At 37.6% G+C, this 20301-nt stretch overlaps 1 protein-coding gene across 1 annotated transcript in view; it reads right to left on the bottom strand.

Moving 5' to 3' along the window:
* Window positions 1–10679: 10679 nt before the first annotated feature.
* The window catches only part of Macc1 (MET transcriptional regulator MACC1), a 24055-nt gene continuing 14433 nt past the window's right edge, over window positions 10680–20301 (bottom strand). Inside the window, 1 exon segment of the mRNA XM_008832604.3 lies at window positions 10680–10990. Coding sequence (XP_008830826.1) covers window positions 10778–10990 — 213 coding nt within the window. The 3' untranslated portion in view covers window positions 10680–10777.

Genomic DNA, 20301 nt, shown 5'->3' with positions numbered 1-20301 from the left:
CCTCTATGCAATGCAAAAATAATTTTAGAATCAGTTTCAAAGTTATCTTGAAATGAGTGATAATTATAATTACATTCACTTCATACTTAGAAAGCAGAGACAAAGTTACTGATAAGCCCACTATTCTGAATTTCTCATTTAGTAGAGTTACCATCACTTCAGCTCCTCAAATTGAGTCCACCAGCAACAAAAAGCAGTCATTATTGACACTAAATATTATTTCCAATGGTATCTTCTGGTCTCTTTCCAAATTTGGCTACATCTAATTTTCATGATCAGCAAGACCCCATGGCAATACCTTCTGAGACCTGTTTGATATTCCAGCAACTTGATGGTGCTCTGATGGCCGACCCCAGGGACAGTGCAAATCTTGTCCTCTTTGTGTTCACCTTTTGAAAATGGCAAGTATTTCACTCTTTCTCTTTGATCAGTAAAAGATTAACCATTAGGATTTCTTCAGGATGAATTTAATACCACCTAAGTCTGCTTCTTAATACTACTAAGAAGCTCTACCTAAGACAGCATCCCTTAGTTAAAATAGCCATTTAGCAGTCTTTCAAGAGCTGTTGTCAGAAGACCTATCTCAAACTGATGTAAGCATAAAAAATTGTATTTTCTCCTAACTGAAAATTCCAGGGGCAGTTTTAGTCATCGCATGATTCAGGGATTGAAGAGTATGAGTGAAGAATGTTTGGTTTTGTTTTATACCCCCCACCTGTTTTCCTTCTGTTAGTTTCACCCTTAGGCCCCCGCAAGGCCTACCCAACAACAGCTCCTGATTAGCCCCACTTGGAGACACAGCGATGGCAAGAACACAAACCTCACATCTATGCACCCACGTCTCAGTTTCGGGGTGTTCTGCCCCCGAAAGTGTCAACTTGACTAAAACTACAGAATGTTTCCCAGAGTTCCTTGCTCTGATTAGAAGATAAGATTTAGAAGATACAGTAGTACTCGACATTGTTGTCTTAGGCAGTAGACACAGGTCTAAGCCATGTTCCAGTGCTGATTAGGGTTAACTGCTTGACCGGCAGCGACGGTTTCTCAGGGTCCCCTGCTTCCTGTTCTTCAAATCCAGCCAGGAGTGAGTGCCATCACACAGCCAAGCCATCGTTTCTCTTACAAGCTCTTCTCCACAGAGAGGCTGAGAACAACACAGGAGCCAGTGGTCACCAAATGTGGCTTCTAGCTCTCTCTGTTCTCAGCAAGATCTTAACGACCTTCCTTTTTTTCCCTGACTGACCTATGACCCAAGCCAGAAGAAAGATCCAGAGAGAGACTCTGACTAGCATTCTAGAAGTATGTCACATCAAATCTGCAGTAAATCCACACTGAGGATGCATCTGTTTCTCCAAAGCAATTCTAACTGACAAAGAGACAGGGTAGGAAAGCACTTTCTGACAGTTCCATTAGTCTGTTTGCTCTAATTGGACAATTTAGGCTCATCATTGGGGGCTGTAGCCAGTGATTCTCCGACAAAACTGACCATAAAGCCCTGTTAATTCATTGATATCTCATCACAGCCCCAGGTTTGAGAATTTGGAAGTCTTTGGTTATCAGCTAGAAACAATCTGTTCCCAGAAACTCAAAAAAAGTGGGTGCTAGGGCAGCCAGGGTTTTTGTTTGGTTTTGGTTTTTGGTTTTTCTTGTTTTTTTTTTTTTTTTTTTACTAAAATTTCTTCTGAAAATATGATGTGATCTTAAACTCAGTGACCTTTTTCCTTCAAGTGTAATGAAGAAGCTTATCTCCTGAGTCCTTCATATGAGACTGGGTAATAAGCTTGCTTTGTTAAATACTGTGCCAAATTAAATGCTAAGTAAGAATTCCACAGACCATATCTTCCCTCTATACACCAATTTAGAAACTTCTGCTGATAGACTAGAACTGTTTAAAACCTGCCTGAAGCTACAGGTGTCTTTAGCCAAGGAGGACCAGCGGCAGATTTTTTTTTTTCTCAAGTAAGTCCCTGACAACATAGACTCATTTCACCTGTTGTCAGAAAGACACTGCTAAGCAGAGAGGGCGAGGGAGGAGCTCCTGGGATACCAGTTCAGAAAGGTCTAAAGTTGGGATCAAGTGTCTTGACACCAGTCAGAAGCACCTAGCAAATTCCATGAAGCATTTCCTGATTAAAATTATGGAAACAGACTCAAGGTCAGTTGTTTTCAACACCTTTGTCAACCACCTGGCTTTTCACTGGAGTCCTTTATCTCCTCTTTTTAATAAGCAATAACCCCAAATGCCGACTGAGTGGAATAGGAACAATGATTGAGATGAATTAGAGTGCTGTAAGACATTATTGAAAAATAGGGCAAAATGAAAAGAATAGTATAGACAAAGGTGCTTTTCAGTTTCAAATGCATAGCAGCCTTCAGATGTAATCCTCATATCCACACAATCCACCCATCTGTTCATTTTCCTATGGCAATTTTCCTTTGTATTTAGTTCCCATTAAATGTTTGTTCAGTTATAGTCCTAATTTCCTCTGCATGGATAAATGCTCTCCCAGAGAGAGACTCGTGCTATTGGTTTTCAAGATAGAGTTGAATGCTATGAAATAATAGAAGACTGATCAAGGATATTCATGAGAGGAAGAGGAAAGAGCGCTCACTCAGCACTTGGTACTCTATTTTTAAAACTATTTCCAAGAGGCTTCACTGATGACTGAGAGGTAAAATAATCTCATCGCTGCCTTTCACGCTCTTAGATAACCTCAGTGTTTCTTTCCATTTTGGATTTCTAAGAAGTTATCGTATGCTTAGGAATGACAGTCAATGACCAAATGACTCAGTAAAAGCACTTACCCCAGGTTCCTGCCTCAAACAGTTTTAAATTCACCTTTAATGAGAGCCCTTTTTGACCTGTTAGTAAATAAATTCTGTTTATTTACTTGAAGATTGCATTAGATTGGTAAGATTGCCATGGCGAGGTACCATAGACTGGGTGGTCTAAACAACAGAAAACTACGTCCTTCATGGTTTGGAAGAGAGAAATAAGATAAAGGTAGTGGGAGAGCTTGTTCCTCCTAAGGAACAAAGCTGAGGTTTGCTCTCAGCCTTTCCCCGATGGTGATCTTTCCATGATCTTCTCTCTATTCCTCTGTCATGTCTAATCTCTTTTTAAAGGTATATTGTCATGTTGGATTAAGGACCATTCTGCCATTTCATCCTAATTTAATTACTTTAAAAGATCTCTATCTCTACTATAATCACATTCTTAGGTACTGGGATTGAATGCACAATATGAATATAGAGCCAGAGAGGCACAATTCAGCCCCTCACAAAAATGATTTGACAGATTATTAATTTTTTTAGCTTTTGAAATCTAATACCTTAGTCAAATTAATTTTAAAATAACCTACAAGTAAGCTTTAAGAAAAAATTGCTGCCTTAATTACCAGAAAATCATAGATGCCTGAGAAATGGAGAGTTAATTAGAACCTCAGAATTATAGAGATGGCCCATCTCAACAGCTGGAACCCTTCATGCCAGTTGTTTTGACTGCAGGCATGATGTCTAGTCAGACTCAGCTTATTAGAAATAATGGGGAGAACATCAGTGTAGATAATGCAGAGTTGTAGGGAATTTTCCATGAACTTTCTTTGTTATCATTTTAGAATTTGACTGATGCAAAAAAGGGGAGGGAATGTTTTATTTAACTTTTGTTCAAGAGATTTTTGTTTTGTTTTGTTTTGCGATGGTATTGCTGTGCTGTCCAGGCTGGATTCAAACTTCCAAATGTGGAGTGCTCTTTTGGCACTCAGAAAATAAAAAGAAGTCCATCTAAAAGGAGACCTAGTGTCATGGATGGGGACTATGACTTGAATTTGGATCCCTTGATATTTTTATTTTCAATTGATAAACACTGAGATGCCTGGGATACAAATGTTCTTATTGAGTAAACAAAATCATGGGAAGCTTCGATGTCAGAAAGCGAAAGAAAGAAAGGAAAGAAAGAAAGAAAGAAAGGAAGGAAGGAAGGAAGGAAGGAAGGAAGGAAGGAAGGAAGGAAGGAAGAAAGGAAGAAAGGAAGGAAGAAAGAGAGAGAGAAAGAAAAGAGAAAAAAGAAAGAGAGAGAAAGAGAAGAGAAGAAAAAGAAAACGATTGAATGTTCTGGTCTCATGAGGAGTCAACGAGAAGTTGATAGAGGGGCTGCAAAAGTTCCCCAAACTGAGCACTGCAATGTGAGAAACAGAGTGTCTCCATAACTGCCAGTTTCTATAGAGTCCTTACAGTGAAATTAGGTAAACAGCCATTCTTGTCTTGCCCCAGTAGAGGGGTTCAGGAGTGCCTTGACACATGGGATTGTCAGTGCTAAAACCAGCTAAGATTCAAACAAACGAAGAAATCTGGCCATTTTAAGTATAAAACACTTAGAATTATTGTAAAAATAAAATGGGCACCTGGAAAGGCTGTCACCTTAAAACACTAGCCAGTACTTTAGAGGATGGTCTAAATAATCACCATGGTAAACCGTGGTGGAGGAAACGGCACGAGCATCTTCGTATGTAGAATCAACAAAGTTTCTAAAAGGGAGTGTGACATGTCTTTAAAAACAGAGTAAACTAAGTCATAGATTCTCCCTATCATGTACCAAAGAACAATGAACAAAAAAGAGTTGGTAAAGGGTGAGATCTGACATTAGCAACAAGACGAAAGCATTGACTTTATTATTCTCTCCTCAGTCACCATTCCTTTAAATGTGGAACTGCTCATTAGGATGAAAATGTTGCCCACATTACCAGGAAATGCTTTCACTCACTTCACAACTGTGCAGTGAAAGTGGTAGCTTTATACATCCCATTGACCAAAGTGGTTTTTTTTAGCACAGAAAAGTTAGTTCAACAACAAACTTAACATGATAAACCATAAAAAAAGACTTTTCCGAAGATATTTTACAGAAGCAAATGTAGCAGCATATTTTTTCAATATTATATTAAAATGCTAACTAAATGACCCAAATTACTTTAAATTATTTTTATTCTATTTACATTTTCAATCCATTACAGTCATACCACACACCCATTTTCCTAATACATTTACACTTTAGAGGACATGGAATTATTCATAATTTTAATTAATTAGTTTAAAAATTAAAATTAGTTTTTCAAGATTTTATTCAAAACAAATTTCACTCTATGCAAATAACTGTAGCTACTTTATAAAGTGATGTTTAGTTCTCTTCTAGAATTTTGTAAACTTTTTATTAAAATAATCTGAAATTTTATTTGTATACAAGTATTTCTTTATCCTTTTGGCTTAACAAATTCTTCATAGTTTTCTACAAAGATGAAGAAAATTTAATGCAGTGGTTCTCAAAGTAGAAATAACTTGGAAAATTATTACATATGTAAATTTTCAGAATCTCTAGGGGTGGAGACAGCAGTGAGACCAGCAAGTCCTCCAGGTGATCGTGGACTGTGGAAACTGAAGAACTGTTATTTTAAAGATAATTTGGCCTGGAGCCTTGACAAGGAGACTATCTTGAGTAGCTACTTCTTAATGATCACTGACCGGTACTCAAACACTGTGCTGTAGTTTCTCTTGGGTAGTGTCAAAATATATTTTAAAGAATTGTTTCCAAATATAATTCAAGTCAGTAAACATTTCATAGTTAATTTTATAAGGTTGTATGAAAAGTGTAGACAATATCTAGAAAAGGTTTAGTGTGCACATCAATGCACATTTTTATGCTTTGAATGTAGGTGTCCCCACAGGCTCCATGTTGAAGACTTGGTCTCTCACTGGTGGTACTGCTTTGGGTACTGATGGAAACTTCAAGAGGTGAGGGTCCAGCAAGTTACACAGGGTGGACCTTTAAAGATTATACCTGGTCCACAGCTTTTTTTCTCTCTCTGCTTCCTGTCCACTATGATGTGAGGAGCTTTCCTCCATCACACTCATCCATCATGATGCTCTAAGTCATCTGTCCAGAAGCACTGAACCAAGTGATAATGGCCTGAAACTTCTAAACTGGGAGACAAAATAAATCTTTCCTTTCTTAATTTATTTCTAAATATTATTTTAATATGGATACCTAGTACTCAAATCATTTTTCATATTTTTCATTCTCCCTCATAGCAAAATATTACAACATACTCTGCTCCTTATATATTTGTAGACACTTAAACATAAGAACTTTAAAAGTCACCTGGCTTTAACTTCTCCTCTTACTACTGAGTAGCTGAGGTTTAGAAGGCTGAGTGATAGACCTAAAGGTTTATTGGAATTAAGGGGCAAAGAATAGAGGCCACAGCCTTCTTCTTTGGGACTGACATCTTGCAAAGAAAGCATTCCCGGAGCTCAGGGTCTTCTCTTTTGAAATCACTAATTATTGTCCACTGTTGGTCTCCTCATCCTCATTTCTTCTATATAAACTCGCAATATTATTCAAAATTGAAAACCTATTTATTAAGCTTAAAACTTTCTGTATGTATGGAAATAGAAAGTCAATGTAAAATACACAGCACATGTACCTTACAAAATAATTCAGTGAGATCATAATATCAATAATAATACATACATTAGATATCAGGTATGATGCTAGACATGTACAATTTCTAGATTTTGTAGTATAAGTAGTTACTTTTTATTTTGTGGACCAGTAAGTATGCATTTTAAAAAACAGCTATCAACATGTTATTTTATACTGAAAAATGTCTCTGGATTCTCCTACAGAGTCCACTGGAGATGTTTAGTCTTTGGGTCATGTGTCTATATGTCTGTATGTCCCTATGGGTCACACAGCAGAACATAGGTTCTTGCTTTATCTAGGAAAAGGAGGAGGAAATTGTGTATGTATAAACAGAAGAAAATCCATTTTAATTTTAAAAACTCAGACTATGCCAGGCATGGTGGCTCATGCCTTTAATCCCAGCACTTGGGAGGCAAAGGTAAGAGAATAGGTAGGAGAATATCTGTGAAAGTGAGGCCAGCCTGGTCTACATAATGAGTTGCAAACAAGCTGGGGCTACATGGATACCCTGTCTCAAAACAAAACAGCACAACATCAAAGCCTACACTCACCTAAGTTTTTATTGTTCTCTTTTTATGTTATCTCAACTCTTACTTAGGCATCAAAGAGTCACCAAAAGTTTCGTTACAATAGTAAAGTATGAAAATGCAAGACTTGAAGCCTCCAGACATGGTACTCACATTCAGTGTATGTTTTCCAGTGCACATTTATGTCACATAGTCAGAGCTTTTACTAATAGAAACTTTTCTCAGCCCAGTGCCAACCACTGATCTGTTATTCCATAAACTTAGTTATCTCCAAGTTCAAACTTTACACAGTATTTTCTATATGACACCAAAGTGTGCTGTGTCTGCTATTGAGTAAAACAAATTAATGGTACATTATTGAAGGAATCCCCTAATTTCCTATGAAACCACCCATAGAAAGGAACCAAGAATTTGTGGATTACATAGAAAAATTGTCACAGTACAAGCTATCTACTGAGCTATAATCCCCAGGTAATTCATGCATCACTATATTAAAGGTGAAAAGACTGAAAGGTTCGTCTGAGCACTTTCCACTTTTGAGATGCTCAGAGAAGTTTTAGATTAATAGCTTTTGATGCTTTTGATGATGTCATGGAACAGATGTAAGCTCCTTATTAATTCCATTGACTTTCTGCCAAATATGAAAGGCAATTTGTGATTGCTAAATTAATCTTTTCTGATTAGGAAAATCCATTACAGGAAGAAAATTATAAAATTCAGAAAAGTTGTAACAATTTATAAAAATATATAAGAATAAACTTGTGAGTACAGACTTGGCATGGGTTTAACATTCCCATGAAAGGACTTACTATATGATCATAAAATATATTTTTGTGTGTTAATATTTAAACCAGCACTTCATCCTTAAATTATGGAGAGTTTTTCATTTTTTAAAACTCTTCTTAAAATTCCCAACCACAATCTCAAACATGATGTGGTACAACCTGAAATGATTTCTTTTATCTTACTACACTAATATCTAACAAACTCTTTATCGTCTCAGATCTTACAGACTGGAAAAACCCAGTTACTTTCCTTACTATTCCTTCCCAAATTTCTCTGGTTTGCTGACATGTTAATAAGATTCCAAGAATGTTCTAAAGAATGCAAAATTACCACTTTAAGTCATTTGATGTGGTACAACCTGAAATGATTTCTTTTATCTTACTACACTAATATCTAACAAACTCTTTATCGTCTCAGATCTTACAGACTGGAAAAACCCAGTTACTTTCCTTACTATTCCTTCCCAAATTTCTCTGGTTTGCTGACATGTTAATAAGATTCCAAGAATGTTCTAAAGAATGCAAAATTACCACTTTAAGTCATTGTATCCTGAACTAACTAATTGAGTGGGGTTTTTTTTTGTTTGTTTGTTCTTTTCCTCTCAGTGAATTTATTTTCAATTAAAATAAGCCCTGTCCTTGAATATGTGTCCATAAACTCTTGGTCAGGCTCTGTTCTCTTATCATCAAATATAAATATTGAAAGCCTTAAAGATTGTTCTTAAATGTTAATTTGAATTACCTTTGCCAGCATATCAAATACCCCAGAATGGGTGTATTAAAAGCTCTAAAAAGATTTTGCTTTTTATTTTTTAGCCAAATGGACATGTTTTATTCAAGATCCCCAAACAAAAACCTTATTCAGCTTATTCAAATTACCTTTGAGGGTGTGTCATTCCTTCTTAAATCCTAGTCATTTTAATAGACCTAAGCCTCTTCCATCCCAATCTCACCCCCTCCTTTTACTTTTTATGTCTTTATCCTGTCCTTTCACTCAGTCACTCTGTCTCTCTATCCCCTGTAATAATGAGTTGTCTCCTGTCTGGAGGGTCCAACACCACCCCTTGTACCCTGCCAACATAGGTGAGGTATTTAAGCTTCAGGCTCATCAGTTTTTCCCAGAAAGTCACCCATTCACATGATGGCCCCTATCTAAGCTCTACATATTTTATCATCACAAGTTCTCCATTGCAATTGTCATTCTAGATGCCATTTTACAGTTACTGGTGTCAATTCTCTGTTCCTATCACTTAGTACTGATGTCAGAAATCATGTGCTCCTTCTCATTATCCTATACCTCCAGCACCTACTTTCCCTACCATTTAGGTACACCCTCTGTTGAGTGAATAACAATAAGCAAAGGAAGACCCAAGCACATAAATATTGACAGGTCACCAAAAGACTGAACATATGGAAATGCACAGACCATTTGTTGTGAACTCTGTTAATCCATGACATTTATATTGACCCAAGGTCTCATATTAGCTTTGTTTTCCACAAGTGTTGTAATGCACCCTGTTGCACATTTACACACACACACACACACACACACACACACATACACACACACACATACACACACACACACAGTTTATGTGACCATACACACAAAGGTATCAGTATTTGGAGATTGATGCTGTTATATCAATGCTAATAAATCAGATTTTTGTGATAGTTGTTGTTTTATAATAACTCTTGTTATTAAAAAAAAAAATCCCAAGGGCTAAAGAACTGCTTTGCATGCTGATCATAGGCGAAACATTCAAATTAAATAGGATCAGATATAGCCCCAATATGCTTGAAGGAAGTTGATGAAAATTCCAGGTCCGTGTTTGCAGACAGGATTTCTGTTGATGTCCTGTTTTCCTTCTGAAAATTTTCAAGAGACCGTAAAATAGAGAAGCAAGCTTCATTTAAAACAAAGGTACTGCCTTTTCCCTGTGAGATTTAGCATACATTTTTATTTTTCATCCTTTTTACTATTCTGCTATGTGGTATGAAGTTTTCAAAAATAGAACCAGCCTTTTCAGACAGAAAACCTACTTGACACTGCCCTGTGTGTCCTCTTGCAGATTCAAAAAAAAAAAAAAAAAAAAAGAAAAGAAAGGAGGAATGCCCGCTGACTCCATTGTGTCAAGGCCCTGCGGCCTCAGAAGTTTAGGTCAGAGCATCTTCGCTCCTCCTGTCTCCCTGCCTCACTAAATTCCAGTTGCCCATGTTAAAGCCTCCTGTTTACCGAGGTATATGCATGATGCTATTATTCTAACCATCATTTATTTTAACTGAAGAAAATTGAAGTAACATTGAAAAAGAGAGGGCTTTTCTTTCCTTTCTCAATAACAGAGCACTTTAATGTTTGCCTTTGGAACACACACAGAAACAGGTTTGATTACAAAATCCAATCTTGGAAAGTATGCCAGACTTTGATTTCACTAGGTAAAAATCGTTTTCCAAACATAGAGAAAATAAGTAAAATATCTTTTCTGAGTTCATCTTCTTTCTCCCCCCCAACACATATACAAACAGAAACACACCACACACACACCACACACACACACACACATACACACACCACACACAATAAGTAAAATATCTTTTCTGAGTTCATCTTCTTTCTCCCCCCCAACACATATACAAACAGAAACACACCACACACACACCACACACACACACACATACACACACCACACACACACACCACACACAAACACACCACACACACATACCACATACACACCACACACACCACATACACACCACACACACAAACACACCACATACACACCACACACACAAACATACCACACACACACCACACACGCACCACATACACACCACACACACAAACATATCACACACACAAACATACCACACACACATACCACACACACACCACACACACAAACACTCCGCACACCACACACACAGCACACACATACACACACACTTTTCCTCTGCCATTTTCCCTGCCTCTCAAACATGCTTCGATTCTATACATCCTCAGAAGTGGAAAATGCAGTCGTTCTCAAAACCTCTAAAGAATTTACTAGCACTAAAGTTCCAGTTAAGTCTCTCCACTGTTTGGTCACGGGGTTTTTCATTGTATCCAAAGCTGATTGAAGGTCTTGTAACAGGTCTCTGTAGCTATTTCCATAGTGAGCACTCCATGTGTATAGAAAATCATAGGCAGGTTTCCACATTGTCTAGAAAGAAAAGAAAATAGACTGGACTGAATAGCAGACAAGTAGGGGCAAGGGGCATAGTTATTTCGAAAAACTTAAAAGCTTCTTAAGACAAAAAAAATTGAATATCTATTACATGTGAACTTTTTGATGTTGTAGAAAAGACTTCAGTACCTATCATTTCTTATTATATCTTCATGTTTTCTAAAACTAAGATTTTTTTTTTTTGAGAATAATGGCTATAAGTTCTCTGATCCTCCCTGTTACGGAGACAGCAGCATCTTCTTGTGCAGTGCCAGCCTCATCCCTGAGACAGGATGGTGAAGGTTGGAGTGAACAGATTTGGCCCTATCTGGTACCTGGTTACAGGGCTGCCTTCAACTCTGACAAAGTGGAGACTGTTGCCATAAGTGACCTCTTCATTGACCACAGCTATATATTCTACATGTTCCAGTTTGATTCCACCCATGGCAAGTTCTTCGGTACAGTCAAGGCTGAAGATGGTAGGTAAACTTGTCATCAATGGGAAGGTCATCTCCATTTTCCAGGAGTGAGATCCCACCAACATCAAACAGGGTGGTACTGGTGCTGAGTATTTTGTGGAGTCTACTTGTGTCTTCACTACCATGGTGAAGGCCGGGCCCACTTGAAGGAGCTAAAAGCATCATTATCTCTTCCCTTCTGCTGATGCCCCTATGTTTGTGATGGGTGTGAACCATGAGAAGTATGATAAGTCCCTCAAGTTTATAAGCAACACCTCCTGACCACCAACTGCTTAGCCCCCTGGCCAAGGCCATCCATGGCAACTTTGGCATTGTTGAGGGACTCGTGACTACAGTTCATGCCATCACAGGTACCTGGAAGACTAAGGACAACTCCTCTGGGAAAATGTAGCATGATGGTGGTGGGGTTGCCCTGCATCATCCCTGCATCCTCTGGCACTGCCAAGACCAAGGGCAAGGGCATCCCAGAGTTGAACAGGAAACTCACTGGCATAGCCTTCGGTGTTTCTACCCCTAATATGTCTATTGGAGATCTGACCTGCCATCAGGACAAAGCTGCTAAATATGATGACATCTAGAAAGTGGTGAAACAGGCATCGAAGGGCCCCCTAAAGGGCATCCTGGGCTATACTGAGGACCAGGTCCTGCTGTGATTTTAACAAAGACACTCTTCTTCCTTTGATGCTGGGACTGGCATTGCCCTCAATGACCGCTTTGTCAACTCATCTTCTGGTATGACAACGAATTTGACTATAACAACAGGGCAGTAGGCCTCATGGTCCTCATGGTCCACATGGCCTCCAGGAATAAGAAGGCCTGACCACTTGCCCCAGCAGGAGGAAGAAAGAGGTTCTCGGCTGAGGAGTCCCTGCCCCAACTCAGCCACTACACACTGATTATCTCCCTTCACCGTTTCCATTGCAGACTCCCAGAAGAAGGGAGAGCTTAGGGAGCCTGACTGTCTTGACCAATAAAGTTCACTGTACCCCCCCAAAATAATAATGACTGTAAGTATGGACTTCTTTTCTTTGATTCACCATCTATCTTTCATTGCTTTGATGTTAATATAAAATTTCTTTCACAATTTTAAAATTTCATTTACATTTATTTATTTCTTATTCATTTATTTCCTTTGTATAGCTGAGCATGTGAATGCCAGGGGATGTGTGTGGAGGTCAAAGGACAGCTAGCTGGAGTCCCTTCTCTCTGTACAATGTGGGTCCCAGAGATCATTGAGGTTGTCAGGATTGGTGGCAAGTGCTTTTACCCACTAAGCCATCTTGCCAGTCCCATAATATTTACTAATAACAATACTATTGGGATAAACTTTTTGCTTTCTGACTTTTAAGATTAATGTAATCATTCTCTTAATGTTATTATATATATACATATCTGTGTTGAGTCTTAAGATATTACATATAATAATGAGCTATGAGATATATTTTATACTTTTATTTCATTCTATTCCATCAAGTCTGTAAATTTGGAAAATATAGCTGATGAACACATCAAAATAAAGACAAAAGTATGGTTTGTTAACTCAAAAACTTAATGATACATTTCATGGCCAAAAAAAGTGATCAGTATTCCAGGCTTCTTCACTTTGCTCTCCCTAACCACCTACCCACACCAATGACATCATTGTTTCCATAGAAATAAATGTATGCCCAAGGAGAACTTCACATACAAGCATGTATGTGCTGTTACCAAGGCAACCAGGCTCAGAGAGAATAGAGACAAAGGCAGACCAAGTAAGACAAATGGGAGACTAGAAACACACACATGGATTAAAAAGGATGTTTTCTAAGAAAATAACAAGCCATATACATCCATTTGTAGTGTTTGGAATATAAACTTTATTGCTTACCACTTAGTTATGGTCATTAAATTATTTTGGTTGTAATTCTATCACTTGCAAAATGTAGGAACACAGATTTTGAGTTAAATATTACAGAGAATTGCTTTCTTAATATAGAGTCTCCATTAACAGTAATACCCCCATGAAGTTGAATATAATTTTCTTTGCTTTCTTGCAGTATCACCATGCAGTCTAAAGTTGAAATGGGAGGAACTGAAGACCTAACTGAGAGGTTCTCTTATTCTTTGCTTCAACCCACATAAAAGGCTCAAAGAGTAATTTGATGCTATTCATTCAAATTGGCATTCCTGGAGAGATATGAGTGCCCATTCCCTCACCTCTCATGTAAAGGTCAATTGTACAAAGTAGAGAATGAACTATAATCATCAAAGTTACGTCACCATAAGATATAGGACACAGCAACAGAAGTCACCTCGGGGTTTTTCATGTAAGCTTTACCCTTGCCCATCCTATTTGTGGAAAGTTGTACCTCCTGCCACCGAAATGATGTGAATGGCTGTCCTCCATTCTGAAGGCTTCTATGGAAGACAAACCTCTCACAGCACGAGTCCTTACTAGTAGTTCAGTAAGGGAAGATGAATTGAGATATAATAATAGAAGCTTTTTGTCAAGCTCAATCTTGGCTGTTATGGCTTACATGCAAAAATGCACTAAAGAAATATATTAATCCACAGTGTGTTTATCATGCCTGTAAGAGCTCTGAGACTTATACTCTATATTGAATCCATTTACATTGCTGATACTCAACTTGTTGGGTTAATATTTTTCAATTTGTCATATACTGTTTAACATAATGTTACTTATAGTTAATGGTTTCTGCAACTGTTCTAAATCGCTTTGTGCTGACTTAAAAGAAATGTATTTGGAAATGTTTACAATAAACAGTAACTGACAGCATTAACCAGATGATGGAACAGAAGGAGCGTAATCGCAGAAATCAGGTATCTCTTGTGGATTACTGGGTAATTTTAGAGTTGTTAACTACTCTACACATGCAGATGCCTTTATGGTCAGGAGCAGTCAGAAAGCCCTGCTAACTTCTCTAAGTAGACAAGCTCTGTGTGGTACGTCTTACTGCAGCCTTCTGAGTTACTATATGCAGAAAAGCCCTGAGGCACACTCAGTTATAAAGCAACTTCTCTATGTTGTTAGGGTGCAGAAAATATACACAGATGTTATATAAACTAGAAACTGCATCTCTTTGTGCACTTACACAGAGTACTACATAATCCCCTCGCATTAGCAAGTTTGTCCTGAGCACAGACTACTGCAGCCAGCTCTGGTAATTCAGAGAAATGTGGATCGATTGCTGAGCTCTGGTCCCCAAGTAAGGCTTCCTGAAAGTATAGAGGAAACTCTCAGGAGTCCCATAAATTAATCAGAATGTAAGGAAAGATATTGTCTTAAACTCATTTAAGAGCCCCTGAAGTCTAAATCATATTCCAGACAGAAATGGGTATAAGAGCTCTAGGATGGAAACACAATGGCACAGGCAATCCTCACAATTCAAACCCAAATTTGAACATATTTTGTATCCATCTTCTGTCTGTCATTGCAGCAAACTAAGCCTGCATTTTTCTGAAGTATAAAATCTGATCTGCTATGCACAAAATCACTGGTGCCTTATAACCCGAATGGCAGAAGAATATTACAGCAGTAATACAGTACAAATATTCCAAATACTTCCTTGTTCATTAATTATTTTACTTGCTAAGATCCACTAAGTAGCTATCTCTGTAAGAATTTTTGCTCCAGCAAGGTACAAGATGAAGAAGAAGCACGCTGTTTGCTTTTTAGCAGCTTAAACATAGAAATAGGGCAGATATTTGCAGGAACATCAGCACTCTGATGAAGAGATAAGACTGGGTAATTAATATTGATTGCAAATGCTACCTCAAATTTGCCTGTATCAATCAAGGTGAGAAAGACATGGTCTTGCCATTGGATGGGAAGTAAGATGCTGTGAAGAAAGTGGGTTTTACTGTCAGAATCTGGTGCTCACATTTGAATTCCCTTGACTATCTTATGGTTCAGTTTGAACTTTGAATTTCTAAAATCTCTACAGTATGGATAATAATCCCCAAGTCTTGTTTCCTCATGAAATTAATTCAAGAAGAACCTATATTATAGTTTATATTTAATATTTATTAGCAGTATATGGAGGAAAATAAATGAACTTTTGATAGGGCAAGATAAGGAGCCTAGTTTTAGCCCTATGGGGTGTAAGATAAAGGACAGGAGCATATAATAAGAAATTAGAAATCAGAGTGGAGAGTAGATCAGTTGCAAAAGCCAGTGGCTAACAGCCAACTCCAAAGAGCATCTAGTGGCTTGTCTGGAGCAGTTCCAAAGCTCTGCATGACTGGCTGTTCATTTTTATGACTAGTTGTTCATATATGCTCTAGCTCAGTGTTTGGTGACATCAAACTGGTAGACTAAAACCATCCAGTTTGAGAGTGCTTACTCCATGGAAATTATCAAAAGCCATGAATAAGGAGTTTTCCCCTATTGCCAAGCTGGTTGTCGAATATTATGCCACAGAGGGCATCCTTTTCTGTTATATCCTTTACCTCTTGTGTAGCACACAGTAACACCGTTTATAGTACCTAAGTTAAGTTTATGGACAACATAACTTAGGAAGGCAAGGATGTGGGCAATCTTCTGACTTGTGGTAACCCAGGAGATGTCAATTTGAAGAATAGAGGCAGGTATACCCCATGTATGAGCAGGTGCCAAAGATATGGAAGCCACAGAACAAAAGAATTACATGTGGAATTTGAGTGTTGAAAGAAGAGAGAGAAAGAGAGAGAGAGAGAGAGAGAGAGAGGAGAAAATCAGTGGGAAATAGAGAAATTTTTAAAGGCAAAGAAACTGTAAAAACTAATATTCTACAAAGGAAAAGAATTTGTGGCTTTCATGATAGACCAAAAAATACATCATATCTGGAAAGGTTTGAAGGAATAAAATAGGTCTATTTTGGGGCTATGCTCCTGAGAATTTGTTTTTGTTGAACTAATCTTAAGCACAAAGCAGATTTCATCTGCCTTCTAGTCTCTACCACAATCATTTGATACACAGTTCCATTCTTATGCCTTTATTCTTAGATTTCTTTCTCTCTTTTTATCTTTCTGTATGTGTGGTATGCATGTGTGTATAAGTGTTGGTATATGCTTGGGCACACATGTATGAGGTGTCTACTCACATGTGCACCTGTATAGGGAGGCCAGAGATTGACATAAATTACTCTTCACCTTACATTAAGATAGAATCTCTCATTTGAAACCGAAGCTGACCCATTCGGCTAGTCTAACAAACCAGCTTGCTCCAGGGATGCCCTTTCTCCATCCATTGAGTGTTAAAATTTGAAGCAGCTGCCATGCCCATCTGTCTTTCATGTGGTGCTGAACTTGTGTTCAGAATGTTGGTCCTCAAGCTTGTACAATGAGTGCTTTATCCACTATGCAAACTCTCCATACTCTTAGATTCTCTTTAAAAAACATTTATATTTAATTATTCCTACTTTATATATATGATGATTTTGACTGCATGTGTGTAAGCGCATCATATGCATGCAAAGCCCACAGAGGCCAGAAGCGAGCATCAGATACCCTGGGAATGTAGTAATGGATAGTTGTGAGCTGCCACATGGGTGCTGGGAACTAAACTTGGGTCCTCTGCAAGGGCAGCCAATGTTCTTAACCAGTGAACCATCTCTCCAGCTCCCTCCTCCTAGATTTCTTAATGTTAACTTCCTGATAGCATGGATTCATGCTGGAATAGGAAACTTGGGCCTGGTGGAGGTGCAGAGCTATTCGTTTTCATCTGTGTGTCCCATCTCTTTATACACAGGGTAGTGTCAAAATATTTAATCTATTAGGTTAAGTGGTTTTCCAAAGTCCCAGTATCTGTATGGAAGGACGACGTCTTTCCTTTAGTTTCTCCTCTCAGTATTAGAAGACATAGTCAAAGTAGGAGAGCAGGGACGGGTAATAAGTGGGATGTCAAAAGAAATGAAACAGGAACAGAGACAAAAAGTAAAGTTTTCCAGTTTAGAGTGCTTATTCCTGGAAGCCTATACAACTCATTAGGTAATGTGCTACATGATAAAATGGAACATTGATAGCAGCGATTCAGAACTGAGCACTGCATTCCATGGTTTTTTTTAGCTCATGAAATATGAATAGCATAAAGAATGTAATTGATTTTAACTACCTTTGGATAATTACATTTTGCTACATTAGAGGATTAATATGCCACCTACTTCCCTATAACATTAGAGGAGCTGTGTTTCGTTTTAAGTACCATTAGCAGAAGAAGTATTAAGGCAAGTTTGCCTTCTTAATGATCATTGCATGTGCTCTGTCTTCAGTGCATCACTCACAATATCCAGGTAGGCCTTACATGATCTTTAACTAGTACACACATAAATGCTGTTATAGGCTGCTGTTGTTTTCAGAAGAGAAAGAAAGCTAGCGCAGAGGCACCTTCGGCCTCAGAAGAGACATTACTGGGTTAAAACTTGACATAGGATTCTCTTGGATAGTCTGAGGGCAACCAGCTATGCAGTAAGAATAACCACTTGGGACTTCAGGGATCAATCATGAATGAGACAAAGATGCAGGACCCCTATTTTTGCAAATTCATCTGCTCAAAATAGTCCAACATCAGAAAGAAATCTGGTGGCTAAGCCATTCTTACCAGTTCCTAGATAGGGGCCTCCTTGTTGCCTACTCCCACCCCTCACCAGAAACAGGGGACATTTAGATGTCAGAATTTGGAGAAATAGAGCCTCTCTAATCCAATTTTTCTATGTAAATATTAAAGGAAAATAAGAGAAAGATAATAACAAGAGATTTAAGGTGTACACCTTGGGTCGCAAGTTAGCCTCTTGACTGAGTAGCTCCAAGATCTTCAATAAATTATGCATTTTTCTTACAGCTTTTGTTATCCTAAATTATCAAATGAAGTAATGTATATTCAGTGCCCTAAAAGCATTGATAAGCATATAAAGAAACAGATGCAAAAATTCCCCAACAAACATTAGGTGCTTAATTAAAGGTAACTATCACCAAGTTTGAAGTTTAAAAACAAAACCACAGTCACATATCCAAGACATATCTAGGTCCTGTAGTTATAAATTTAGTACCACTTCACTAAAGAGTTACCACAAAATTTATTTTATTACTAAGTGCTTTCTTTAAAAAAAAAAGGCTGATGTAGGCTTATACTTAGCTGATTTTGGCTTTCTAAAATTCTTTATCATTTTTTTGTCTCTAATAACAGACCTAATAAAGAGAACTTAAATCAGGTCTGGGGATTTAGCTCAGTGCCTAGAGTGCTTGCCTATAAAGTATGAAGCTCTGGATTTGAGCTCAACCACCACACAAACATGTATGGTGGTAGGTGCCTGTAATCCTACCAGGGGGGAGGTAGAAGCAGGAGAATCATAAGTTCAAGGTTAGCCTCAGCTGCATAGTGAGTTCAAGGCCAACCTGTTCTACAGTCAAAATCAATTATATCTAAATCTATTTTATAATCTATCCATATTTAACCTAATATTTTTATTCCTATTTGATTTCCACTATAGTAATGAGACATACGATACAGAATTTAATCGGTGGTCATGGGAAAACAGTGAGTTACCCCACGAAATAATGTCTTTATTTTCTCTCATGATTTTATTAAATGAAGTATCATTTGGAAGTTGACTATTGGAGCAACAAATACAAAATTATACAGAGTTACAATGGTGATCTAAATAATATATGACTGTGCCAAATGTTTAGTTCAGATAGTGAAGATTTGAGAGATTATTCTATACCTTGTCACTGGTAGATGAATTCCTATATAATATATTTCCCTTTAAAAAGAAAATAAATGCACACACACACACACACACACACACACAATTTCTCACTTCAGACAAGAAGTATCCAGTTGCAAGAGATCTAGACTCAGATAAATAAGTGAATAATTGAACATCCTTGTACGTGAAATCCAGGAGTTAGTCTGTAAACCATAGAACTTTAATCATCCAAGGACATTCCTTACATCTTTTGTCAGAGACATTTTCCAGGGAAAATTAAATGTTAAGCCTATAAGGAAAAGATGATCAGCTAAGACTTTTATACATTTTTCCTATGCATTAATATTCTGCCAAGTCCTCAATAGAGAAACCTTAAAATTGCTGATGACATTTTCCTTATCTACATTCTTTCTCAGTCACATAAATAAAAAAGTTATTGTACTTTATTCTATTTTCCAGAAAATCATTTTAAGTCATATAATTGTCAAATTCAACTCTTCTTCTTCAACAAAATAGTGGGCATCATGTTTTCCATGATAACAGTCAGTAGCTCATGTCACAGATATTTTATTTGTTATTTCATTTGAACTTCTAAACATCTGAAAGATGGTGTTATTCTGCTCAGTTAAAAAATGTTTAGAAAAGCCAAATAACTTGCCCAAAGTCTAGGGCTAATAAATGGAACAGAAGCCTTGGCATTGAAGCTTTGCCTCAAGACTCTTGCCCACGGATCTCAAGGCATGCACCTCCACATTTCTAGAAAATTAAAAAGGTGACTGTTCTCCTCAACACACATCTTCCTTTCAGGGGTCTCTAGATCTTTAGATATAGATTTAGGTTCCCCTTCAAGTCCTCTCCAGTTGCTCAGACATCACCTCTTCTTCCATACTAAGATGGCTCTCCTGATTTCTTCTGACCCCTTTAATCTTTTCTTAAGCACTTAATTCTGTAAAGATTTGTTTTCTGTCTAGATTATTTGTTGGGACCACATATAAGACAAACAGGATTCTAATCCTAGTTCTGTTACTAAACAGCTATGTCACTCTGGATGTTACCCAAATGCACTGATATTTAGATTGCTTATGTGGAAAAAGGCAGATGGATCTAATAGCTTCATGTTTGTTGAAATAAATGAGAAGCTGCA

Source organism: Nannospalax galili, unplaced genomic scaffold, assembly GCF_000622305.1.
Source record: "Nannospalax galili isolate Female #2095 unplaced genomic scaffold, S.galili_v1.0 scaffold450, whole genome shotgun sequence".
Classification (NCBI taxonomy): domain Eukaryota; kingdom Metazoa; phylum Chordata; class Mammalia; order Rodentia; family Spalacidae; genus Nannospalax; species Nannospalax galili.
Note: the sequence above shows the minus strand (reverse complement) of the source record. Positions and strands in the feature narration are given on the sequence as shown.